The sequence below is a fragment of the Fukomys damarensis genome, unplaced genomic scaffold, assembly GCF_012274545.1.
Source record: "Fukomys damarensis isolate Sample0158 unplaced genomic scaffold, DMR_v1.0_HiC HiC_scaffold_30, whole genome shotgun sequence".
In the NCBI taxonomy this organism is placed as follows: Eukaryota; Metazoa; Chordata; class Mammalia; order Rodentia; family Bathyergidae; genus Fukomys; species Fukomys damarensis.
The window spans coordinates 26,023,189-26,050,573 of record NW_022900942.1 but is presented as its reverse complement, the minus strand read 5'-3'; the positions used below and the strand labels follow the sequence as shown (position 1 = coordinate 26,050,573).

The 27,385-nt window shown below is 42.1% G+C and overlaps 1 protein-coding gene and 1 long non-coding RNA gene across 3 annotated transcripts in view; one reads left to right on the top strand and one right to left on the bottom strand.

Annotated features, from left to right (window-relative positions):
• The window catches only part of Ccbe1 (collagen and calcium binding EGF domains 1), a 257,178-nt gene extending 254,892 nt beyond the window's left edge, over positions 1-2,286 (bottom strand). For both annotated transcript variants that reach the window (XR_004514768.1, XM_010603380.3), the window contains exons 1-2: positions 1,798-2,286; positions 1,303-1,383 (exon numbers count right to left, since the gene is read on the bottom strand). Coding sequence is in view for 1 of the 2 variants with exons in the window: in XM_010603380.3 (XP_010601682.1) it covers positions 1,303-1,383; positions 1,798-1,931 (215 nt within the window). In the remaining variant the exon portion in view is untranslated. The remainder of the gene's footprint in view (positions 1-1,302; positions 1,384-1,797) is intronic.
• Positions 1,176-27,385, top strand: part of LOC117283734 — a 114,587-nt gene continuing 88,377 nt past the window's right edge. Inside the window, exon 1 of the long non-coding RNA XR_004514769.1 lies at positions 1,176-1,314. This is a non-coding gene — a long non-coding RNA (uncharacterized LOC117283734). The remainder of the gene's footprint in view (positions 1,315-27,385) is intronic.

Here is a 27,385-nt window from a genome sequence, read left to right as displayed (position 1 = left end):
ATGGTTGTCATTCCATTCCCATTGCCAAGAACAGATTTTAAAACACAAGCATAAGGTGTAACAGATGGTACTTTTGTACCACTAAACGGACCAGCTGTGGAACCACTTTAATCTGAGCCCTTTGAGTACAGATAAGACCTTGATACTCAACTACTTTGAAACTTTCACAATTTGGTAGTTGACTCATTTTTACGTGAAAATTTGTCCCAGTGCTCATTGTTTGTTTGGTTCTCCACAAGGAAGCTAAAACTTACCAGTGACTTGCTACCATTTCTAGTCAAAATAATTTGATAATTGTCAAAACCAATTAGTACCAAGTACCAAGGTACCACTATATGTGGAATATAGTTTCAGCCAAAAGCATTATGATTGATCCATTGGCAAGACATAATGAATAGCAAAACTCTTGTTTCAAGTTCACTTCTGGGAACTGATATATTATCTTACACTAGCCAATAGTTATTCTGGTACTCCAGGAGTGACTCTCAGGGGCAGTCTGACGTGAGTACTAGGACCTCACCTAGTTCCTTTAAAAGGAGGCAGTCACAAATACCTATGGCATGTGTCTCCCGCATCCAAGAAGAGAGCAGGAGAGAAGACAAGAATTCAAAGACTGAATAAAGCAACTCAATCCTCACACTTCGGAAACTCTTGAAGCAAGAAAGTATTGCTCTCTCCTTCAGGGAATAAGAACCACCTGTTCTTACTGTTCCTACCTGGGAAGCAATTTAAAACTAGATTTTCTAGCCCTGTTCGGCTTCAGTTTTAACAAGGGCCAGGTGCCTGCTGTAACAAGCACCCAGGTGGTTCCGTGGACCGTATTTTCAGAAAGAATATTTGTCTTCTCCAAATTTGAAATTCCGAAGTTTGTAGTTTTCCCTCAACACAGCCACGTCATCCATCCATAATCCCCCCACCTTTCTACCACAGAGGCTTGACTATGCGTGATAACTCTGTCCCGACACAAGGTCAAGAGACAGCCAAATGCCAAGTATTTCCTTGTTGACTTTGTATTTACAAAACAAAACGCAAACGCAAAAACAGCCATTTGTCTTGGCCATGCCCTGCTGTTTACACCCAAGGGCCAATTCACTCAATGCTTTCCCCTCTTCCCTCCACTGGAGCGTTAAACACAGTCAGGACCTCAGGGCACACCCGGTAGGCGCACACTCGGTTGCCTGGCAGTGCCCGGGCGCACAACACGTCTGTTCCCAAGGAGCATGCGCCCCGCACCTTCGCGCACACACGCGGTCCCCACTTGCAGAGCCGAGCTGCCGTCCCATCCAGTCAGGAGGCGCTTACCTGAAGCACGTGGTGAGCTCGCCCGAGGGCTTCAGGCACGGGTACTTGGTAGTCGCGATTTTGTTTTCTGAGCAAATTTCTCTACGAAAAAGGTGGAGAGGAGAGGCTGAGCATGGTGGGGGGTGGGAGTAGTGTGTGTCCTGGCATCTGCCTTCGGGCGCTCGGGGCGGGCGCTGGTCCCCGTGCTCCTCGGCCGAGCTGACTCCAAGGACAGGGCGAGCAGAGCGGACCCAGCCGGAGGCCGAAGGCTGAGGCAGCGGTGCGCAGGATATCACAGCGCCCGACCCACGGATAGGGGAGCCAGGTGAAGGAGGAGGCTGTTACCCAAGAGCACAGTTAGAAGTCGCCCGGGACAGCTGAGCTGCCGACCGGTGGCGGGAGGAGCAAGGGCGCGTGAACGGCCGCGGAGATGGGCAGCTGGGGGCCGCCCGCACCCCGCCAGCCAGGCGCAGCACGCAGAGCTTCTCGCCCTCCACTGGGGCTGGCGACGCTTACCTGTCGGCGTCCTCCGGCTCCTCTCTGTAGGTCCACGTGTGTCCCAGCGCCAGGAGCAACAGCAGCGGACCCAGGCTCCTGCGCAGCCTTCCCCTGGCCGCTCCTCCTCGGCTGGAAGGAGGCGGCGGCACCATCAGGGAAGCTCCCGGCTTCTTCCCCGCGCCTGAGCTCGCTCTCCCCGCCCTGAGCTCTGCTTCGCCGCCGCCGCCGCCACCACCGATTTCTCTCTTCCCGGCAGGGGGCGCCAGAGAGCAGGAGCGCTTGCTCCACCTGCGCGCGGCTCAGGGGCTCCGGAGGCTTAGCCGCAGGGGGTGCTTAAGGTGAAGAATAGGGCTAATAGGAGAAGAGATGCTAACTAGCAAACTCCGCAGCGAGGCAGGTAAAAGTGGTGCCTGTGGTTCACGCCCGGCGCGAGGACCCGGGGCCCAGGGACACTCCGGCTGAATTGACTCTGGCTCGACTTGACTCCGGGCTCTCCCTTCCCCTCGTCCCTCTTCCTCCTCTGAGAGAAGAGCGCGGGGTGTGGAAAGCAGGCGTTGTTTGCATGTTGCACCGGGGTCGCACGCCCAGCAGGAGGAGGAGGAGCCGATTTTCACCCGGGGGAAGGGGAGGGAGGGAAGGAGAGGGGCTAATAAGCTTCCTTCCTGTTGTCTGTTGACAACAAGCCCAAGACCAAACCTACGTTTGCGTTCCCCCCTTGCAGACCTACACAGGGCTCTCAAGGATCCCAGGTTTTATTTTTGCCCTCAGAATAGAGCTGGAAGTGTGAGACAGCTAGGGCAGGGAAGGAGCGCGCGTTACTCTCGGGTCCTGCTCCCTGTGAGTCTATGCAGCCTTGCTTGTAGATGACCTGTAAAATCCGGGGAGAGGACAATTGTAATTCTTATTAATTGGCATCTTAACGCTGTTGCACTTGAGGAGTTTTGTCAAAAACAAATTCGTGACATAGACGTTCACCACAGAGCCAAGCAAGTGAATATGGGCCAGAAAGTGGTTGAAAGCTAGAGGTTTGATGTTAATGCCCATTCCCTAACAATGCGTTTCGCGTCCCAGGACAAGGACAGATTGTAAAGTGTTCGCAAGTTACCCGTGTTAAGCAGCTATTTTGATCAACACAGTATTTTAACTGCCTAAATTATCCCACGCGTCACATACATATTGACATTTTTGTAGCAATAACATGGGCATTCTTCTGTAGAACCCTACATTTTTTCAAACGTCTTCAATATGTATGATTTTATTTGATTCTCACAATATCCCTTGAACCTAAGCATCTCATTTCTTAGTTCAGTGAAGTGGATTTTCCTACAAAATTTACGTAGAGATGGGAGACATAAAGCAAACTTGACATTAAAATATGGTGCTGCTAGTTAACAAAACCTAATTTTCAAATGGTAATTCAGCGGTCACTTCAGAATCTTACAGAACTTTTGAGTAACAAATGAGGCATCAGGAAAAAAAAAACAAAAACAACAAAAAAAGAACACCTGCCTTCAAACCTAGGCGAAGTGGTTTTGTAGGTGAATGACCAACCTCAGACAGTTAGTTACTCTACCTTTCTGAAATTCGGCTTTCTCAACTGTAAATGGAGGGCTCTGCCTCAAATTTTATAATTATCAAATGAAGTGTATAGAAAGCAGCTTTGCACAGTGGGCATGTATTGAGTGCTCAGTAGACATTTAACTCATTATTTTAACATTATTGTACAGAAATTTAGGTTTTAGGTTTCTTTCCTTTCTAGCTATTTACTATCTAGATGCATAGGAGTCTCTTTGACAATTGTTTGGGTTCCAAAAAAGAGAAACCTCACTAAGCACATGAAAAATAAACTTGTCCTGGATCTTAACGAAAAATGCATTACTTTAAATTGTCACAATAATTTTTGATCCCATCTTGGAAGGAAGAGCCATCCTGCAGGCAGAAAGTTCCATTTTTATTTTCTTTCCAATCCCTCTATTTTGGAATAACTTGCATTCTTTTTTTTTTCTCATCTTGTTTTTTCTACTATTCTAATGTGGCTATTAGGTCTACAAAGAATAGAGTGTGGTGTTGCAGAGTGGAGGCTTCATTAAATGGTACTTAGTAAGCCACATGTGTGAACATGCAGATTTTCAAGGAAAGTAATGCAAGCTGCAAAATGATAAAAGCTGAACCACATCCATAACGTGCAACTGTGTGGCACAAATTTGGTGTAAAAGTCTGCTTTGCTGCCTCCTTATTTTAAATCGCTTACACTGAACACCTATGAGGATGAACACTTGGGAAAATGCTGATTAAGGAAATGGGCCAGATTTGACTGGGGAGCAATCTCATGGGTGGGTGGTCAGAGCATTTCTGCAGGAGGTGAGCTGCAGCTAAGACCTTTTGAAAAACCGTTGCCTGCAGGCCTGGAATTTCAACCCATTGGCAGCTTCTGACAGCAGACACTTAGTGCTGGGGGTGGGGGCTGGGCAAGAGAGACGGTGAGGTGGAAGCAGATGAGGATAGCCATTTATGGAGACCAGTCACTGAAGAGGTAGACTTCCCTGCAAAAAAGCAATCTGCATTTGCTTACATTGCAGCCTGCTTGGGAGATGCCAGTGCTGAGGCTGTGTGTGGTAGAAACCTCAAGAGCTTTAGCTTTTCTCTCTATGTACCCATACGCTCTGCACAACTCTGTCCAACCACAGGCCTGCTTCTGATGCTCTTCCCTATCCCCTTATGTATGAACAACTAGACTAGCATGAGAGAACTTGCCCCTTGCCTCTTTCATAGGAGTGTTGCTGTGATTAATGATATGGACCTAAATGCTCCTGGAGGGAGGCCTTGTGTGATTATTTCTTTTCAGCATACCACTCAGCAATGTTTTCCATAAAGCCCTGTCAGTTGTCCTGAAACAAACCAGAGAGTGGATAGTTACACAATTTACCATGTCCTAGGGGGCTGTGCCTGGGGCTCCCTAGTAGAATCTGTCTTATAGGTTAGATCCCTGATAGAACAGGTATTGTTAGGCAGTACTGCTGATTGTTTTCTGGGAGCCAGTGAGTTTGACTGGCTGGAGAAAAGAGGCCAACATTCAAAAGCAAAGCAAGGCATGAGGGTGTAGCTCAGTGGTAGAGCTTGAGAAAAAAAGGAAGAAAAAGAAAAGAAAAGTGAAAGGAAAACAATGGTTAAAAATTAGGCTGGCCAAGGTACTTGATTTTAAGGAACTCCAACATCTTATTTGAAGAAAATCTGCACAGTATCAGAAAAGAAAGATAAGTTACAGTACTGCAAAGAACAGACCTCCACATTTGGGACATTTCAGTTCCCTATTTGTTTACATTTTTTCCATAAAGATTTATGGCCCACAAAAATATGCTATTTTATAGTGTGTGTATAATATCAGACAAAGCAGTTATGATAAAGGAAAAATCAGGATTGAATAATAAAACTGAAGTAATGGTAATATTGAAAGTACTGTATAAGCAGAGAATCCTGTGCTATATTTAAAGCAGATCACAAATCAGTTCTCAGATTCTCAGAAGTCAATTCAGGATAATTACATGATCAGTTACAAGAGTTAAGGTAAGTGTAGAGGAAAGGCCTATAAATTTCTTTTTTGAAATGACAGCATTTTCCTTCTGGTCTTCCTGAAATGTAGAAAAAGTCACCTAATTGTAGAGCAAAAGACTTTTTCATAAAAACAAGACTCAGCAAGAGTGAGTAAAGTTCATGCTATACAGAGAGTGATCAAGATAAGCTACTCCTAAAATAAGCCCTGATAACTTTCCTTCAATTTCAGTTTTGATTGACATGCAGCCAGGTCTGCATAGAGAATTAGGGTTATATCTGAAAAGTGCTAAACCACACCAGTCTCCAAGCCATTCTATGGAACTGCGTGATGCAAAAAGAGTCAAAATGTTTTTAGTACAATGAATTTTAAAGACCTAGTTTTGGGGTGTATATATTACCTCCACACAAAGCTAGTCATAGCTTTAAATTGTACAAGTTCTGAAAGTTTACCAAGGCTATGGGTCTCTGGAATTTTTTCTCCCAAGCAGGAAAATATGTTGAATGTCTATATCTACGATAGAATCTCACAATTTTGCCCAATTTTAAAGCAGAAGCAATTGTAAAAGATTAGTTGAATTTATGTGTTAGGGTCCCTTGTTCCTTTGCTCCTTTTTGCCTGCCATGAACTATTTCTCCTCTGCAAAGCCACCCTGCCTTGGAGCCAGCTGATTAGTGACTGAAACCTCTACAAACTGTGAGCTAAATAAACCTTTCCTCCTTTAACTCTGTCAGGTATTTTGTCTCAGCAGAGTGACTAAGATTCCATCCATGCTATCTCATCTAATTTGCTGTCCATAAGAAATTTGCTTTGTCAAGTGGATGGCTAAGGATAGAGACACATTGTTATAGAACAGCCCAATATAAGTAGCAGAATTGACTTTGGTGTCATTAACACTGTGCTTTACTCCAGATGTTGCTCTGAGAACAATAGTCAAAAAATAGAATATATATTTCCCCTTAAACAGTGACTGTGTTTCTGAGTAGTGCCTATCCAGTTTTTACATAGCTTAAATCATGGCTCAAATGTATTCTGGGAGATGACTAGTTAAACATGTGTGGCACCAAATATGGAGTGGTAAAAAATACTCTCTTCAAATCTACCCACTAAAGACATTATGAGTTATTTGGGGAGGGGGAATTTGAACCAACAGTCTTGTACATGCTAAGCTTTGTGCGCTACCATTGAGCTACACCTCCAGCTGTTGGTCTTTTCTGCTTGAGTGGCACCTGAGAGTTTGCAACAGTGTGCACAAGAAGCCAACAGTTTCCGGTGGAATGGTTAGATTTAAAGAAAACACAGCAGTCCATATTGTGTAGAAAAATCTTGGAGTTCGAGTTAAAAGTTTGTACATTACAACAGAATGTAGAATAGATTTCCTAACCCAAATGGAGACGCGTTCATGATATAATGCAGGAAAGTTACATTCCTGCAAGGTACTAATCATTATCATTTTCTGTGACTTTGACATGAAGAATTTTTAAAAATATATTAAGGTCTTGGTACACTTAGACATTTGTATCAAAGTTCACTAGAGGATCAGATTTAATGTAAAATATATAGATATAAAAGATTTACTAAGTAGGCATACCTATAGAATCAGGAGAGGAAGAAGACAAAATGGCCGCCATGCACTGGACAATTGGAGAACCCAGTTGAAAGTCGAAGGCCTGGAGCTCACTGCGTGTCTGCTGTGAGTCTGTGTTAGTAAGACAAGTGTCTGTGTCAAAAGCCTGAAGGACATGGAGACAAAGACTGGAGCTCCTCCAAAATAATAGAAAGGGAGACTTCTTTCTTCTTTCCCTTTTACTCCATCCGGGCTATAAGCCTCTTGGTTGGTGCCACCCATGTGCAGGCTGGGTTTTCCCTCTTCAGTTTTCAGGCTACATGTTCATCATCTAGACACACCCAGAACTGTGTTCCACTAGTCCAACAGATGTTTCTTTTTCCATTCAAGTTGTCAGCACAATTAACTATCACAACATTGTTCTGAGCACTTTACAGATTTTGCCTCAATTATCCTTATTGCAATGTTCTGTCGATGCATCTTATAATTTCCTATATTGATACTATATTCTAGAGGTGAGGAAAACAAGGCAATGGTTTTAATTAAATGCTTGAAGCACAGAGTTATAAAGGCCATGTTGGTCCTATATCCCATGCTCTCAACACTCCACTAAACTATACTGGTAGTTTTGTCTTAAAAGGCAGACTATTTCCTGTATGTTTGACCACGGATGTTATAGCTTGTATCTGTATGTCACCCTGAGGCCTCATGTGCTCATAGGTGGAGCTTTTTGGATGTCAATGGATCTAGGGCATATGAATATGGATTAAGGATGTGTGATAACTAAATTAGTCGACTAATTTGTTTAGTGTAGTTCTGGGTAAGGGTAACAAGAAGGCCCATGCAGAGTGCAAGTGACATCAACCAACCAACAGGCTTGTAGCCTGGTTGGGATAAAATGGAAAGGAAGCCTCCATGCTGCTACTTTGCTTCCTCCTGACTACCGTGCCATGATCTGCTTCCCTTCTGCCATGCTACCTTGCCTTGGAGCCAGCCAACTCTAGGTTGAAACCTCTATAAACTGAGAGCAAGAATGAACCTTTCCTCCTTTGACTTGTAGATGTCGAATATCTTGTCTCAGCAATAAAAAAGTAACTAAGACAAGGGACAAATGAAAACAGCCAATAACCCTGAGAACCTACGTAGTTCATGCTTAGGAACAGCCCTCCTTCTGCACCTCTATGCCAACCAGCTAGACTAGTAATTTCCTGCCTTTGTATTGCCTGACCTCTCTCTACAGCAAAGCTGAGCTGTGCCACTGGTCCCATCCTCATGGAGAGAAATAACTGCTGACTGAGAAGAATGAGACTACGTTTCAAAACTCTTGGAGTTTTGCTGCTTTTATAAGTCATCCAAACAGTTCCATCCCTGGACCTGAGAAAAGTCTTTATCAGAACTTTCACAGAACCCAGTAATTAAGAAAACAGCATTTCTGCACTCACCACAAAGAAATGTCTAGACAAGATAATTTCAAAACTTCACAGTCCAGCATATTCCGGTAGACTTCCTTCTGATTAGAAACCAATTCTTTGAAATCTTATAAAGAAGAGCAGAAGGTAAGCAGTTACAACCAAGGTTTTCTATCGATGGTTGGAAGAGCTTTGAATCAATCTTCCGCTGTCTCTTCCCCATCCCAATCCCTCCCCCCAACAACACGCATCCACAACTCTCTGAGGTTGTTGGCTTGTCTGCAGTGGATGGTTTAAGATCAGTGTGGTTTTGCATTCTTCAGTCCTAATCTTTAACAACAGTGCAGAATCCCAAAGGAATGCCAGATAAAATGAGCTGACTTGGTTTAGTTTCACTTAATTGGTATGCATCCCTTTTTGTTTCTGGTGGATTAGGATAATTGTTTACCTTCTTTCTGCTTGATCAGTGATGTTTAGACCTGAGTGTATCTCTTAAAGATGTTTACTTGGTGTGAAACTTCTGATGAGAGTCATGAATGGTCATTAATCAGAAAACAAGTTCAGCGCTCTGGAAGCGTCTTTCAGTCCCAACATTTATCTGTGGTATAATTATAATGAGCCTGAAAGTTGTATGAACACAGTTTGACACAGATTTGGCTTTTGCATCTTCACAGCCCAATAGAAGACTAATGGGCCCTGACCTTGCATGTCAGTAACCCATCAATGAACCCTCTCAGTAGCACAGTTTGACACAGATTTGGCTTTTGCATCTTCACAGCCCCAATAGAAGACTAATGGGCCCTGACCTTGCATGTCAGTAACCCATCAATGAACCCTCTCAGTGATCACCTCTGAAGTTGATACCCTCTCTGGCCAGCGTCATCCCTTGGACAGTGGTCCCTGATGTTCTTTTGGGTCTTTTTCTCTTCTGTCTAATTTCTGCTTGTCTTCCTGTTCATTCTTATTCATCAGTCATCTTGGCTGCCATTCCTCCTGTGGTGGTCAGATGCATTCATGTTCTAGCCTGCGGCTTTACTGTCTTCTCTATTACTTTCTTTCTGCTACTCTATTCTTCCTCAAAATATGCCCTTCCCCCATCAACTGGGAAGCTATTTTGTTACCAGTGGAAATTTAGCAGGGCCTGGATACGTCTTTAGTTGTCACAGCTGGAGTCAGTGGTGCCTTTTCTCACTGGCATTTAGTCAGGAGAAGATGGTACACTCCTAACCATGCCACCATGCCCAGAGTGGTCCATCTCCTTCACATGGGGAGTTATCTGGCTCAAGATGTCAGTGGAGCTGAGGCTGAGAAATCCTACTATTGACAGTCATTTGCTGACCTCTCTCTCCACTTTAATTTTTTTATCTCCTGTTTCCAAATCCCAGTGGCTTAATTCTTTCCCTCCGAATGCCTCCCTTTCACTTTCTCGCCCACCTGCTCATTCTTGTACTTCTTACCTCACCATCCTTCTACTCATTCTCCCTCAGGCCTCTATACTTAATCCAATCTTCCTCTCTTTCTACCTTTGTTTTCATGGCATAGTTCAGCAGCTACCTCATGTCTCAGCTGTCCTGGCATGAACCCAGGATCTGTGAAAATATTTTTCTTAGAATTCTGTTTATTTTCAAAGTTTTCACAAATCTGAAGCAGCCCTTGAGGTCCATGCTTCTGGTTTCCACATTCCTCAAGTGTATCACATGTGTCTGAACTGTGTAGCCACACCAGCCCTCTGCCTTGACCCTTTTGGCTCCTTCCTGCCCCTTCAGCTCACCTGAGGCTGGCAGCAACAGAGGTTGCTCATGTCTTTTCTGCATTATGTTCCCCATGCTTTCGTTGGTTTCAGTGATTCTTCTCCCATTGTAAGGGAGGGAAACAATACCTTTGTCTATCTTTCATTCATTCTCTTTAAAAATGGGTGTTGACTAGATGCTAAGCACTGCTGGGTATTGGAGTAACTGCTGTAAACGAGAGAGAAACTGTCTCCAAGGAGCTACAAGTCTAATGAAGAGATGAGCGAGGAAAATGTCCATGCCAAAATCAGTGCTGGATGTGAGAGGAAAGAGCAATGTGAGCTAAAAGAAAAACCTCTTTTGTTAGTTTCCTACAGCTCCTATAACGAATTAGCACAGATTAGTGGCTTAAAACAATGCATGTTTATCTTACAGTCTACAGGTCAGGATTAAAGTCAAGGCATGGCAGGGTCAGTTCCTTCTGCAGGCTCTAGAGAATCATGATCATGCCTTGCTCTTTCTGGATTCTGGACCACCTGACCGTGGCTCCTGAACCCAGGCTCCATCATCAAAGCCAGTGGTACAGTATCTTCTAATCTCTCATCCCCTGCTTCCTCCATCACACCTCCTGCAACTCTGTCTCTCTTTCCTCTCTCACATAACAACCCTTGTGATTATGCTGGCCCTACCCAATAATCCAGGATAATCTCCCCATTGGAATATTCTTGACTTAGTCATTTATGCAAAATCCCTATGTTGTGTAAGCTAACATACTGACAGGTTCTGGGGAGTAGAGTATGAGGATATCTTGGGGGAGGCCAAAATTCAGTCTACCACATACCTGTCATTGCTTGGGGAAGGCAGCTGGCTTCTAAAGAGTAGTGTGCAAAGGTTCTGGGGAAGTAGAAGGTCCAGCATAGGTTGGGACTTGCCAGAAATTTGATATGGTAAGGATGTTGAGTATGTGTGTGTGTGTGTGTGTGTGTGTGCATGCGTGTGCGTGCATGCATTCGTGCATGTGCACACTTGCACATATAAGAAGAATCAAACACTCATGCCAGAAAGGAAGGTTGAGTCAAAGTTCAGAGCTTCTTTAGTAGAAAATAGGGTCACTTAAGTGTTACCCAAATTCTGAGTTGCTTTTAAAGCTGTGCTGTTGAGACTGTGGTACTGGCAACCTCTGGCAACTGAGCACATGAAATGAGACCTATCCAAATTGAGATGTCTGGTAAGTGTATATACTTAGTAAAAAAAAAAAATGCATGCTACATCCTATTCAACTTTATATGGATGGCATTTTGGATATATTGGGTTAAATGCAATTTATTAATAAAATTGCTTTCACCTGTTTCTTTTTACTTTTTTTAATGAAGCCACTGACCAATTAAAATTGTCTAAGTGGTTCTCATTACATTAATTTTGGACAGTGCTGGTCTAGAGACTCAGGAGGAAAAAATGGAAGTGAGTGAACTCAACAAGAAGTGAGATGGGCTAAAATTGTAGCACTGTTGTGGAAGATAGGGGGAGATGTGTGGGAATTCTGTGAGTAACTGGGTAGGTCAGCAAAGAGATGGAGAAGTTGAAGACTCTGGTGCTGTTTTATGCAAGTGGGTGGAGGTAATAAAAGGCAAGTTCCCTTTAGGTGCATAGATTGTCATGGAACCAGGACACAGTGGCATCTACTCACCAACACTGTGGAAATCAAGTAGGTGGCCTGCAAGCTCCTTGTCCACCCCAGCCCCAATGGTGCAGCTTTTGCAGTCTGACTTATTCTTTTAGTATTAAGAACATACATAGCACACATTTCCTTAGCATGGAGGCCGGGAGACAGGCAGGGTGACACCCTTTTATATCATACTAATAACTGCCCCTCACAGCCTCTTGTCTCAGCCTTGATCCCTTCTACCAGCCACCCAATCTCTTCCTTGACCAAGGCACAGCCCAAGATACAGAGCTGTGTGAGTGCCGTGTATTTGTGGTCTTGGGAACCAGCTGCATCTATTTCTTCCCAGAGGCTCCTCAGGCCCTCATGCAAATAAAACCCTTGTAGGCTATGTCTAGATGTGCCTCAATTTTCTGAGTCTGATTCCTAATGACACACTTTGTAAGCTCCTACATATGTGATGAAGAGAAAAGAGCAATTCTGCAGGGAAGTTAGTGTTAATTTACAAATGAGCAAACACCCCCAGAAAGATTGTCACATCCTGTTGGCATTTGGGGGACTAAAACTCAAACCTACTTCCAGCACCATATTTTTGTTAGTTTTGACATTGTTTGGAGGTTTTTGTTTCGTTTTTCTCAAAATACCTACTGGTCCTCCCAACCCCCATATTATAGAATACTAGGGAAGTTATAATACCTTCAAGAGTTTTTAATCTCTTGATTTCTATAAATCTGATACCTTTCAAAAATACTATCAGTCATTCCTTAAATATTTGCAGCAGCGATGAATGTTTTGCACTGTCCTACAAACACAAGGGATAGAAAATGTAAGACAAAGCACTCAGCAGGTGCTACGAAGCGAGGTGTCATTGCACCTGTAGTCCACGTGGAGGCTTACCTAAGACTTCATGCAAAAAGGATTCCAATAAAACTGGGCATCATGGCACTTGTTATCATCCCAGTACTTAAAATGCCTTAGGCAGAAAGATCACAAGTTTGAGCCGAGCCTTGGCTACATAGTGAGAACCTGTCTCAAAAGCAAATAAACAAGGGATTCTACCAAAAGTAAGTGTGGAATTATTGAGGTATTCTGGACAGATGATGTTTACAGATCAGGATGCTGTCACTCTGAGGAGTCAGGGCCAGGTACATTTGTGGTTCAGACTTTCCAGGGTCCCATTGTCTGCCTTGTGCCCTAACCCCAACCTGACGTGGCACAAGTGAGATTAGAGTGGTAATAGCCTGCAGTTCATTGTCAGATGGGGAGGGGCGTGATGTGAAGTTGGCTGTGGCTGTCTCCCGAGTCCCCAGGTATTAGAGATAAGGGGGCCCTTGTGTTTCACATCAAAATTATTTGCTGTTGATAGCAACTAATACCGAGCCAGGGCTCAAATTCTAAAGCCAGGCAGATCCAGTATGTCACTGAGCCTCTATTTCTTCATGAGTAGACTGGAAATCATAACATGGCTTCCTTCGACACTCATGGAGAATTAAGTAATTAGACACATTTAGAACACTCAGAACAGCAACTGGAATGTGGTAAATATTCATGCATTTATTGTTATTAATAGGATGTTGTACTTAATCAGGGAAATGCCTTGTTAAGCTTCAAAATATTTCTGGTCATTGTAAGACACAAAATATCTATTTCCTAACTTATATGGGGAAAGAGTAAATGAGTGGGTACAGTGACTAGAATTTGTAAAACATCTGTAGTTTGTCATTTCACCATCGTGGGTGATAAGGAGGTGTGACAGCCATCAGAGGCATTAGATGACATCGGAGAGAAGATCTGACAGGGAGAACATTTTAAGTGGTAAAGAAAACCTATGCTACGATGCATGAGATCATTATGCATATCGAAAGTATAGCAATAACATTAATTTTGAAAAGACCTATGGAAGAACGTGGTGGTTAGGGTGCAGCAGCAATTTGATTGGCTTTGTGATCTGCCTGAGGCATTGGAGAAACACATTTCTGTGTGGGCTCTGTGTCTGATCCCTCTCCCCTTCTCTAGCACTGATTCCCCGTTCTGCTTCGTGGGTTCCTTGAACCAAGCATCTTTGCCCCAGCACACCCTTCTGCCATGATGTTTCTGCCATGGAGCTGGATGACTGTGGGATGAATCCCTTTAAAATGTGAGCCAAATTAAACTTCTCCTCCTTAAGTTGTGGGTGTCCAGTGTGGTATTCCAGCAACCAGAATACCTGACTCATACAGAGGGCCAGGGGCATTCAGAATTTCTCCTATCTTGTATGTTTTTCTCTGGAAATCCACCCTGAGACCATAATGGTCCTGAGAGGAGTTTCTTTTTAAACCTTTATCTTAAGTGTGTCTTTTTTAAACCTTTGACATAAGAAAGATCTGGGATCAGGTGTAGGCCAAGAAAGCAAAAGGCCAGAAGGCTTATTCATTTTCCTTGAAGCCTTCTGCATTGAGCTGTTGACATGTGTGCAAGCAACTCAGTGTTGAAAGAGTGAATGAACACATGAAGGAACAGTGGGGAGCCCTTCCATGGGAAGGGTACAGAGGGCCCATAAGTTTAATTCCAGCCAGTCTTCCTATCGAATGAACAGATGAATGAACTGTGAAATGAAGTGATCCAGTTGGACACACACAAAGCTTAGTGGAATTGCCACAAGAATCCAGGCGTACCACATCATATCCCCTCCCCTAATACCATCACAGAAGACCTGCATTCCAAAAAAGTCCACTGTAATTGGAGATTCCTGCATTTGACCCCAAAGCATAAAACAACCCATGACTCTCAGGAGCAGTACCCGTTGTGACAGCTCCCTGGCTCTGTATTTATTTATTTCTCACTTTTTGCAAAAACACTATCAACGTTCAATCAAGTCTCAAAGAAAAGGGTCAGGAGGCAAGTGGTTTAAACTGCCTAAACTAAACAGTCCTTTCCTGTGAAAACTACTTTCTTTCTCTCAAGGCCAAACTGTTGTTCTCAATTCTGTGGGTGATACACAAATCAGGGAGAGCCAAGTCCTGTTGTTGCCATAGTAATCTCTCCATGACATGACATCAGAGCATCTCTGGAAATGAAGACAACGGTGACAGTGTGACAGTTCTTGGCACACTGGTAAGATGCTTGCACCACACTATGAAACTCATAGCCTGAAGTAACTGTCTTGAGGCTGGCATTCTTTATCTGCTGGCCCAAATGCTCTGAAATACAAGGTCAAGAGCTACTTTTGAGGAGATTTAAGGAAACAGCAAGATTCACCAGAAGCCTTCAAAATGTTGTCATTCCTGTAAAGGGAACTTTGGTGTAGAAAATGTAATGGTAGAAGATTTTTTTTTCTCCGTGAGTTCAAATTGAGACTCATAAACATTCAAGAGCCCTATCTGCATCGTTTATTACCATATTTTTTTCCCATAAGAAGGATTTTTCCCCCTACGGCTGCCTGGATGCCTTGAAAGAGCCATTATCCTGTTTTGTGATGCCACTATCTATTGCCAGGCCAAGGTGCTGGTGCCAGACTAAGTAATGCATGCACATTCCTCACATCTTTGTGAAGTTAACTGGCTCTTGGCAAGAGCAAGGGCCTCCCGGTGTCATTCTCAGGATTGAGTTTTTACCTGTCATGCCTCAATGACAATTCTGGCAATCTTTTATCAGTTGTTCACGCAGCCCAAGTACTGTTCCAAGTGATTTGCTAGTGTTAGTCATCATACTAAGCCTGCCAGGTAAGTATTATCTCCATTTTATAGTTGAGAGAGCAGAGGCACTGAAGGGCACTTACCCAAAGCCACATGGCCAGTAAGTGACAGAGCCAGGAATCAGAGGCAAATTGTGTGCTCTTGGAGAGCCTGTACTAGTGCATAATCACTACCATATCTGGCTGGCCCAGTCTCTTATCTGAAGAGGCTATTTATCAGAGTCACCCTCTGGGCTGCTACTCTCCTGCAGAAATCTTGCTCCCATCTCCCACCATTGTTTTACTGATAGGTCCTGCCTCCCTCAAACCCCTGGAAGTCTGCAGCAGGCTGAGTCATCCAGCTGGGCAGCCTGTGCTTTGCCTACAAACAAGTTGTGGAGTTCCTTAAGAAAGAAGGAAATTAATCAGAAGTTCAGTGCAATGTCCTGTGGTGGTTTCTTGCCATTCACAATTAGCTGTCCAATTTGGGTGATTTGTAGCACCAGGATTCTCGGTGCAGTTCCTGTATGACCAGGCAGCTCTGCTAAGCTCTGTATGCACAATTCCAGGCAGCCATCTCTCAAATTCCTAGAGTTGAGAGGGATCTCAGTGAGCAGATGGAAGAGGGTGACAGCAAGAATTACAATACCCAGAATAAACTTCAGCAACATGCTCTGGTGAGGGATGTACCCAGGAACAGTAAGAGGACATGTTGCCATATTATTTACAAGAACAATTTCAGGACCATTTGTCTAGAACCTGAGGTCCAAGAGTAAGATTTCAAAGCAAGGGAACCACGGATTTAGCTCAGTGGTTCCATCGCCTGCCTCACAAGCACAAGGACCTGAGTATGATTCCCAGTACCAGACAACAACAACCAAAAACAAAAAGCAAGGAGCCTTATAAAACTTTGCATAGGTCTTTCAGGTCTCATGCATAATACATTCCTAGTGAGTAGTTTTTGAATAAAAAAAGACTTATTTAGGGCATTATGGCATTTTTCATGTACATTTCTTATTTATTAAATGATACCACCATGGTTGAAGTAAAGGATCAGATTATATTCATTTCACATGCTGGTTAGAGAACTATTTGTAAAATCTTGTCATCATCATTATAGACAGCCACTCTGGGTATGAAGACTGAAGGTCAGTACATAGCTACCCAGTTCAGCTCATCCCCCATCTGCCATGCCCTCAGCTATACTGAATGCTATAGCATAGATTGGCTCTCTGTCCCTGCCCTCTGGTTTTTATTTATGATTTCTAGTAATGTAGCTTCTGAGGATTTCCAGCTATATACAGCTTTCCTGAGTATAACACAAATAGCAGGAGGCCAACAGGGTGTACAGGTACCTTAAAAAGGATTTAGCAGAATCCTAGAGATAAAAATAGTACTGTAGACAGCTAAGTCAGGTAGAAACATCAGACAGGGCTAGCCCCTCAAGGGAGTCAGGGCAGAAGATGAGAACACATTACAACTGTGGCTAAAAGCACATCTGTTGAAGGCCAGGCCTCAAGATAAAGATGGAATGACTAGGCCTGCATACCTCCCCGAGGGATAAACAATGTATTATAACTGGCATTACCTGGTCCAATGAAGTCTATATAGACATCAGTCACCCCAGTGATGACCAAGACCTCCTGATTCATCTCTTCCTTCAAAGATCATTGTTCTTTCCCTATATCCTTGCTATGTGACCTACTTCCCTATTAGATCAATATTACCTAAGTAGCTATATTTGTTTTTATTTTTTTCCAGCTTTAACTGAGTTTATTGGTACATTTTAGGGATACAGTACAGTTACATTCATTGTTGGGATCTTGTACCTCTACATGACAAGTCTTGATTCTCATTTTTTCCCCTTACCTCTGCCCTCCCTTCACCCCCTCCTCCCCTCCCCATCTACAAACACTTTATTTTCATCTTTTCATTCTCTCACATTTTTTTCTTTTCCCTTTTTACTACTCTTCCCCTACCCATCCCACCTTCCCTACACCTTTAGCTCCTTTCTTCCCATTTCTAAATGTCAGTAAACTTATTAGAATCTTATGCATTGTTGCAGATTATTTACACCAGGGTAAGTAGCTATATTTGTAATCTTATTGGTTGATCACAGTTTTGTCCCATGTTGTACTCACCTCATGGTTTTGTACCCACCTCATGATTTTGTTCTATACAACTTCATCTGTGAAGTGGGGTGCATGTCAGTTCACTTTTGGGTCCCCACCTAACTCTCCAGCTGTCTCTCCCAATAAATATTTTTCTACTCTTAACCTCTATTGTTCCTTAGAATTTATTCTTAGATTTTTGGGAAACACAAACTCAGTGTATCTGATATCCAGCAGGTAGGGGTTACATTTGTTTCCCCATATCAGTAGGAGGTAACAGTTAACAGTATTGTAATATATGTAGAGGTACAAGATCCCAACAATAAATGTAACTGTACTGTATCCCTAAAATGTACCAATAAACTCAATTAAAGCTGGAAAAAAAGTATTGTAATATAAATCAAAGAGCTTAAGGAAAGGATTTTGAATGTTCTCATCACAAAGAAATGATAAATACTTCAAATGAGGGATACCCTAAATATCCTGAGTTGATCATTATACAATGTATACACATATCAAAATATCACACTGTACCCCCTAAATACGCACAATTATCATCTGTCAATTAAAAAACAAATAGTGCACTAGGCAAAGAACTGACCTCAACCCAAGAAGAGCTGTGGGAGCTGGCTCACTGGGTGGGCAAAGGGCTGATTAGAGGCAGGCAGAGATGAGAAACTACAGCCCAGTGTGCAGCCAGCACAGAGTTGGGGTTCGTCCCCCTCTCCGTGAGTCTAGCTTGGTGCTCACAGCTCAGTCGTTAGTTTGTCCTTCGTGTAACTAGCAGATGGCTCGTGGGTTTCTAGACCCTCTGAATTTCAGTTGTCCCTGAAGCTCTCTGTGGCCCAGCTGCCTTACCAGACCTTCTCAGTCTGGAAGAGGGAAAGGAAATAGAATTAAGAATCCATCATCTCCTTTCCGTTTTGGCCCAGTTCCACTAGAAGCCTGGGCGGGAGAGGACGTTGGAAGTGGTAGCTTGATGAGGTGTTGTGATTGTTGGAGGTGGCCTGGTCCCCGCTGGGAAGTTACTGAAATCTGGGAGAGGTCTGCCAGAGGGGAGGTGAGCCCACAGGGAGGACACTGGGAAGGGAGGCATCTGCGTACTCTGCACTGAATGGTCTCCTTGCTGGCCACCACTTTCGTTGGGGAGGCCACCACAGTTTTCTTCAGTGCTAGGGATCAAACTCAGGACCTCCCTACTAATGCTAGGCAAGCATTCTACAACTGAGCTATGTCTCCAGCCCTGTTATTTTATTTTTTGAGACACGGTATCACTAAGTTGCTATCCTCTTGCTGCCAAGTAGCTAGAATTACAGACAAGCACCACCATGCCTGGGGCAGAGCCTGTTTTAAGGATCAGAAAAAACACAGACCTTTTATGAAAATCAGTGCCTTGAAACAGCGCCTTGCCCCATTTCTCAGGGTCAATGGGTCTGACACGGAATGCTATCCTCTGCCCACCATGGAATATTAGTTGAAAGCCTTGAAAAGCACTTCAGAGGTGATGGCATTAGTGAGCCATTCCTCTCCATCTCTCGATTCCTCACCAAGGAATGCTATCTAAACAGTGTTCCACCACTGTATAATTCAGTCACGAGAGCCATTTGGTTCTTTTGTTTGACTTAGCTTTTTGAGAGAGTGTTTCCATATGCACATGATATATTTTAGAAACAAATCTGAAAGGAACCATGGTCCTCACAGCAGGCCACTGTTGTGAAGTTAAATCACAGTACTCTGACCTCAAAGCACATGTTTTGGCAGTAGCCACGGCTGGCCAAGGTTGCTTCTACTTACTCATCTTCCTCTAGGCTCCCAACATGTTTTCCTGGAATATGCTCATGTGCGTGGGGGTTGTTTGTAATCTCACATAATCCTCATTCTCACACAGAACACAAGCAGAGCTTGCTCTCCATGGGAAGAACAGCAGCTCATGTGAGTGGAAGGTGCTTGGCACCCTTGCTACCTCTTATCTGTGTCCAGTTTAGAAGAGGCTTGGCCTCTAAAGACAGGCTAAGCGACAATGGCCCACCATGTAGATATCGCGTCCTGTCCTTCAGGACTGCTGGTTCAGTCTGTACCTCACCTTCAGCACTGACATCATGAGCAATCTGGACCAAGGACAAGGACAGTGTTGGAGGCTCTGCTTGGATGTGGTGCTGCTAGTAACATCCTCATTCCTTCACTTTACTACATGTATGACCGAGCTTACCCTTGAATCTGTGGTAAATTCTGGAATTCCAACAATGGCTGGAAACAGCTTCAGAATGATTTCAGAAAAGGCAGGAGAGACATTTTAAGGGTACTATTTAGAGAAATGAGAATAAACCAGACCTAGGAGGAGCATATGTTTTGATTTATGACAGCACTGTGCCACTTACTAGCTTTGGGCCATGTACAAGCAGCTTAATCTTCCAGTTTCCCAATCTTTTAGATGAAGGTGAGCTCCGTTCCCAACACATAAGATGGCTGTGAATTTAGCGAATACATGGAAATCCTTCAGGGCGGGCTACTCAAAATACAGAATGTGCTTAGCAAGCTGAACCTATGTTTCTGTGAGTGTACACTCCGTGATTACAGAATCCATAAACCAGCATCCTAATTTTATACAACACTTCAGGATCATAAGAAGGTCACTTACATATCTCTTGTGTCATATTGTCTTCCGAGAAAATGATGTACTCTTATGATTTAGATCTATAATGTCCCCCCAAAGGTTCATATAATCATAGGTGGGGATTTGGGAGGTGCCTGGATCACTGGGGTCTCTATGCTGATTTGCTTTTATAAGGTGGGGCCTTGTAGGAAGAGGTGGGTCTGGGGCTGTGACCTAGAAGGTTATATGTCTTTCCTCAGCTCCTCCCTTCCCTCTCTGGTCCCTGGTTGCCATGCCATGAGCAGCCTTCCTCTGAGGCAGGCTGTTTGTGTGTTTGAATTTGCTAACCACTGAATGAAACTTCTGAAACTATGAGCCAAAATAAACTTCTCCTCTGAGTTATGGGTGTCAAATATTTATTTATTTTAGCAATGAGGAAAGTGACTAAGACCTGTACCTACCTCCAGGGTTGGACAATCAATTGAATAACATTTAGACAGTGTTTTAACTTCTACTGAGAGGTACTCTATGAACTCAAATTGTCATTCTACTCCCTCATCAACATAAGGGAAAATTATCTCTGTAAAAGGCAAAAGATTTATATGATCTGAAGAGAAACCAGAATATTGGAAAATTATCTTAGAAATCTACATTTGCAGGTGTCTTTGTTGAACTTGTTCCACAAGTATTTTATAAGGCCACTTTGCCAGAGAGCTTATTATACATACTACAAATTCTCAGTCTACCAAGGGTATTCTGTGAGCTTAGATGATCGGATAAAGCATGCACAATTCATTCACAGTTAATGTTTGTCTGTACTTGATTTATTACATGACAATTAATCAGTGAGTTTTGGGGGTTTATAGAAATGCTTTTTTTTTTTTTTTTTGGTACCAGGGATTGAACTTGGGACCCTGCACTCGCAAAGCAGGTGGCAGCACCACTGAGCTAAATCCCCAGCCCTAGAAATGCTTTTAGAAAACTCCTAGTGGCCAAGAATTAATTAGCACTAATGATGAGAGGCTGGGGATTTAGCTCAGTGGTTCTGCTGCCTGCCTCACGAGCACAAGGTCTCGAGTTAGATTCCCCAGTACCAAAAAAAGAATGATGAGAGTAAATAAAAGAAAACCTACAACCAGAATGCGCTCTTTGGTGACTCAGGACATCTCCAGATGGCCTGCAGTTGAAATATTCTGCGGCAGACTTTTCTAATCAAGCCACATTCTGGGAAATATCTTCTTTTCTTTTGGCTCATTTGCAACCGAGATGGACTCAATTAGCTAAATCATGCATCATATGAAGAGTTAGGAAAATGTGTCCTAAATAGCTGTGTCTCCCTACATCACACAGTGCCATTATACTAGGTCATATCACTAATACTGAAATTCAGAGAAAGCTAGGCGGTGCCCAGAAAACAGTAATTAACTCTGGAGGGTACCCGTACTGATGTTGAGACTACCACAGGTAGGTGCCATCCTCTCAGAATGCTGACTTGATCCTTTTGAAGTTTGGAATTTAAACAGAATATGTGTTGGTAAATGACCAAAGGGAAACTTTCCATTGTTATGTTAATTAAAGCCATTCCACAATTGCAGGAACATGCTTTTATTATTTATTCACTGTTTCCAGCTAAGCAGTAGGAACAAATACTCATATGGGGTACTGGAATTACTGAGGATTTAACTTTCCATTTCCTGATGTTATGGGTTGAAGTGCATCTTCCAAAAAGAAATGTTGAAGTCTTACCCCCCAGTACATCAGAATGGGACACTATTTGGTAATAGGGTCATTGCAGAGGTAACTAGTCTAAATCAAGTTTTATTAGAGAAAAGTAGGCCTGTAATCAATATGATCGGTGCCCTTATAAAAAAAGAGAAATGACACAAAGAAAGATGACCATATGATGACAGAGGTAGGTCGTAGTGATGCATCTAGAAGCCAATGAATGCCAAGCGTTGCCAGAAACTAGAATAGGCAAGGAAGGATTCTCCCCTACTGGTTTCCCAGAAAGCATAGTCCTGCCATCCCTTTGGTTTCAGACTTCTTTCCTCTGCTACTGTGAGACACTAAATTTCCATTGTTTTAAGCTGCCAAGTATGCGATACTTTGTTAAGGCAGCACTAGGAAATTAATACACCTGGTTGCACATTTTAAAAAATATATTCAGCGTTGGTTTGTAGCATATGAAAAGCAAGTTATAAACATTCAGAACTTAATCCTTAAACCATTTGCATCTGTTTATAGTTTAAGCTTCATCAATACGTAAGTATGGCCACATCTGAAGTGGTCAGCCAGAGGGCTCTTTAGCACTATATGCAGCCCAAAAGTGCTTATAATGGAAAGCAGTTACCATTGTAAAATGTCAGGTTTCTTGATTTAAAACCTTAATATGCGTCTTTGTCTGGCTATGTAATCACCAAATGGAATATTTATCATCCTGTCAGTACTTAGAAAAAGATCACTGGAAAGTATCACTGAAAAGCATTACTTTTAGTCCCAGAATAGTAAATAATCCAGGTACAAACATTTAAAGAATTATTGTGACTTTTGTTGGACTTGAATTCTGTGTCCTGTCCTAGTTAGCCTAGAAACAGTTGAAAAACTAGAAATAGTTGTTTTAATCACTACTTTTGCTGGTAAAATTTGTGTCAGTCAAAATTGAATCAACAGCTGGGATATAGTTCCATATTCTTTAATCAATTTTTAGTTGTTTTAAAGATGTGCTTTATAAACAGTGCAAGATTAAGAGATGAAGATAAAATAGTTTAGTAAAGGACCGCTATCAGAATATTTGAATGTTACTAATATTTTGTTTGAATGTTACTAATATTTTGTAAAATATAGCTTGTGACTTGGGAAAGGCTTAATATGTACTTTGGTGAGAAAAATCAGGATGAGAAATCTGTATACGGTAGGATTCCAGTTAAGTAAAACAAAATCTGTGTATAGAAAAAATGTTAGCAGATAATGGTTGTGTAGTAGAATTTCAGACAAGTTCTGTGCTTTTCACTATTTTCTAAACTCTTAAGCGAAAATTTCTCCTATAATCCAAAACCAATTTAATACCAAAAGGAATTGCACCTAAGCATTAAGAGTAATTATCTGTAGATTGTAATATTATAGATAATTTTTCTTTAATCTTTTGTACTTTGCACATATCCTAAGATTTTTAAAAATTTCATAATGAAAGAAAATAAGATAAACGTGGGTATTTACATTTCAGAGTTGCTTTACACTAACCCATAAAACTTTTGAAATGATGTCACAAGGAACCACCGTAATGCCATTGCAGATTGCATAGTCGCTCCCGCTCCTCCTCCCCGCTTGTTTCCACACTTGGCCATGTCACTTTGTAGATCATATTTCTCCATCGCATTGCTGTGAGGCTTGGCCATGTGACTTGTTTTGACTGATGATGTGAGCAGAAATGATAGTGTGCCAGTGTGCCTGCTCCCTGACTTGCACGTCTGCCATAAGAACCTTCAGGAGCAGCTGCTCTTCAGCCTGGGTAAAAAAAAAAAAAAAAACAACAAAAAACCACTCATATGAAACAAATCCAAGTAACTCCAAGGAAGAGCTGAGTCGAGAAAACCCTGCCACCTACAACAGGACCACCTGCTGGATCCAGCCTAGAGCAGCCACTCAGTCAACCCAAGAACAGGAAAGAACCTGTCTACTGATGAGAGGTTTAGAGTTCAGGGGTGATTTGTTATGCAACAAAATTAACCGAACAACTGCTACTGATGAGGACATTATATGGGGCTGGATAAGCAATTCCCCATATGTGGATGTCTGTGTTCTTATATTGCAGCTTAAAGTATAAGTAGCCCTTCATTTGTTCTGAATCTTGATGAAGTTATCTGTGTGTCCATTTTTAGAGTACATGTGACAAAATATTAGAATACTCAGACTGTCCCCTTACACCACTGTCTTCCTATTTGTTTCTGTAACCCAGTTAAACCCATTAAACACACATTCTCTGTCATATTCTGATTCTCACTGCGGAATGGTATTCGGGGCCATAATCCTCAGTTCACTTTAAGAATTCTAAAAATGTTCATCAAACCGCACTATTCTTTGGTATGCAGGCTGGCATTGTCTCACTTTGTATCAGGGTTTCTCAACCTTGGCACTATTGGCACTTAGAGCCACATAATTCTTTGTTGTGGAGGCTGTCCAGTGTATTATGTTTAGCAGAATCCCTGGCCTCTATCCATTAAATGATAGCAAGCACACACTCCCCAGTTGTGACTGTCAAAATTATTTCAGCCATTTCTAAATTTTCCAAGGGGAGAAGATTACCCCTAGTTTCAAAATATTTCTTAGAGGAAACTGGGATTCAGTTTGGTTAAACTGAAATTACAATGGTAGCCATCAATGAAACATAGTTTAAGATCTAGTCTTAATAATCATTCAGCCTGTAGTAAAAGCAGCAAGATCTTTGACCTTCAGAACTTCTGGTGCTTATAGTAAAAAATACAAATATTGTCATTTTTGGGAAAAACCCAAAAGCTATTATTGGCTTGACAGGTATATTTCCTAAATCTATCTGCACTTATTCTGAAGCCAGGCAACACCTTTACTGCTCACAACAACAGACAACTTAGTGAGACAGGCAAGACCATAAGCATTTTATTTTTAGGGTACAACACCATAGCCAGCTTAACACTTCATAAAAATGAACAGTGAATAGCCAAATTTTAACTATCAGTGAGGAACGTCAAATACCACCTTACTCAGAAATTCCATTTCTATCAAACAAAGGATGAAGCAAAAGTTTAATTTCCTGACAATTTACATGCCTCAGCAGGAATGTGGGTAAGTTCCAGTTAAGTGTTGAACCTGACTACAGGACATGTGTTTGAAATAAATGTCAGAAAAAAAGCTGGTATTCATGATTAGATCCTTTTCAGTGGAACTTGGATAAGCTTGACCTACCTTAACCTTGGGAAATCGGGTACAAAAGTTTCAAATCCTCAATGCAGTCTGAGTTTGGGGCCTCCCATTAAAATTACCTGAGTCTCAGTTTCCTCACCTAAAGAATAAGAAGACTGAACTGAACAGGGCCTGTGGCCTCATCAGCTAAAACATTCTATGAGCTTTAGAAGAGTTCATTTATGAGTGAGGGCAAAGGTTTACATTTAAAAAAGGAATTGGCTAGATTGAGGACTTTCTGAAAATAAGATTTGACTTATGTGTCAAGCAATTTGCCCAAGGAGGTTTTCACACAAAGCAGAAAAAGATTATCAAATTCAGTAGAATGATTCTTTCCATTCTTTTTTTTTTTTTTTCAAGCTGGGGTATTTTTATTTATTTTTATTTTTATTTATTTTTTTAGTTTATTGGTACATTTTAGGTATACAGTATAGTTACATTCATTACTGGGATCTTGTACCTTTACATGACAGGTCTTGGTTCTCATTTTTTTCCCCTTGTCCCTGCCCTCCCTTCACCCTCTTGTCCCCTCCCCATTTACAAACACTTTATTTCCATTTTTTCATTTTCTCATATTTTTTTCTTTTCCCTTATTACCTTTCCCCTACCCTTCCCACTTTCCCTACACCTTTAGCCCTTTTCTTCCTATTTCACATTGTCAATTATTTCATTAGGATCTTATGTACCATTATAGTTTTTCACACCAGAGAAACTATTTGGGATTCTTTCCATTCTAATTGGAGGTCTATCAGAAAACCCAGATAAGAGAAATAATAGAGTAAAGAAGGGTTACAGATAGGTCTCTAGACACCCAACAAATTTAAGAAGCTATGCCCATTGCACAAAAAAAGACTGGTCTTTTGAAGACCAAATAGAGAAGGATCACATATGTATTCATATCACTAAGTCATCAAATAAAATGGAGAAAAGCCCTGGGGAATTATGATGGATAATTAGGGTTGATTTTTACAACCACTAGCCCACATATGGATCTATTGGATATGATTTGTGGTGAATTTAAAGAAAGAATTTCTATAACGTTTACTGGAAAGTGGTAGAAAATGTATTTCTACTAGAAGGTATTCCTTATTCATCCAAGTACACGCTGCAAGGGAGAGGAACCTGCTGAAGAACAAGAGAGAAAAAATATTCTTCCCCTGTGACAGCTGTGCAGCAGCTAAGAGAAAGGCGTGGTGGGGGGCAGCTCTAGAGAAAAGAGTCTGACAAGGGCGCTTCAGAAACCAGAGGCAGAAAACGTGGTAGCCTCACTGGGAGGAGGGGTCATCACACTAGCATCCCAAGTGCCAAGAACAGATTCTGTATGATGTTCACTACTGACAGGACACACTACTAAAGTGCCCAGTGCCTCTCTGCCATAACCCCGGGCCACACTGGAGCTCTTCAGGAGGGGAGGTTTCAGGCTCAGTACAGGTGACCACGATGCTCCTGCCGCACAATGCAAGGTTTGTTTACTTAGACTGAAGATGTTGTCGTGGGATTTCAACTTCTGATTTATTCATTATCTTACTATCTTCCAATTCTGCCACAAAGAGATTAGAATTTGTATTCAATTTATGCTTGCAAAGATTTAAAAAGAAAACCAAATGCACATAAACTGATCACGGGGAAATGACCCTGGGGAGACACTGCAAATCCTTTCTGTCACATGCTCCGTAGGTCTGCCTTCTCGTCTCTTCTGGACATACCACAGACACTTTAGTTGAAGTGAATGGAGAGATCCAGCACTTGGAAAGAATTGATACTAACCTTGTTTGTTCCTATAAACAACTCATCTTTTTGCTCAATAAAAATCAAAACTGACAGCTTGTAAAAAACAGAAAACACAAAATCCTGGACTGTGTTTAAGGGCTGATTGATGTTTCCAGATTCTTATGAGGATCCTGGGGGAGAAGCCTATTTAGGATTCCACGGTGTCAGTGAACAATACTTGTCTGGAAAACCTGCTAGAAATTAGTCAAAATTTTTTCCAATTCGAATTCCAATTCCAGTTTGGATGGATTGAAAGATTTTTGGGCCCATAGAACAGCACTCGTTGAGAAGTCAGCTTACATCATCATAGCTCAAAATGTTTTATGCATAATTCTGTAATTAATAATGAGATCAGATGAAATAGCAGGGATTTGAAATTTAAAAGTGGTTTTAATCTTCTTAACACTGGACTTGGGCATTTTTTAAAGATACTTGACTTTAATAGACTTTAGATATGTCTATCCAGGGCAAATAAAGATGTAAACTAAAGTGCTGAACTCCATTGCTTTTTATTAAGCCATTATAAATCACTATAATTATATGAAGCATCATTTATAAGTAAAAAATACAGTTCTCAAAATCACGCCATAGATCTCCCTATTGTGTACCTGAGCAAATTAGCTAGA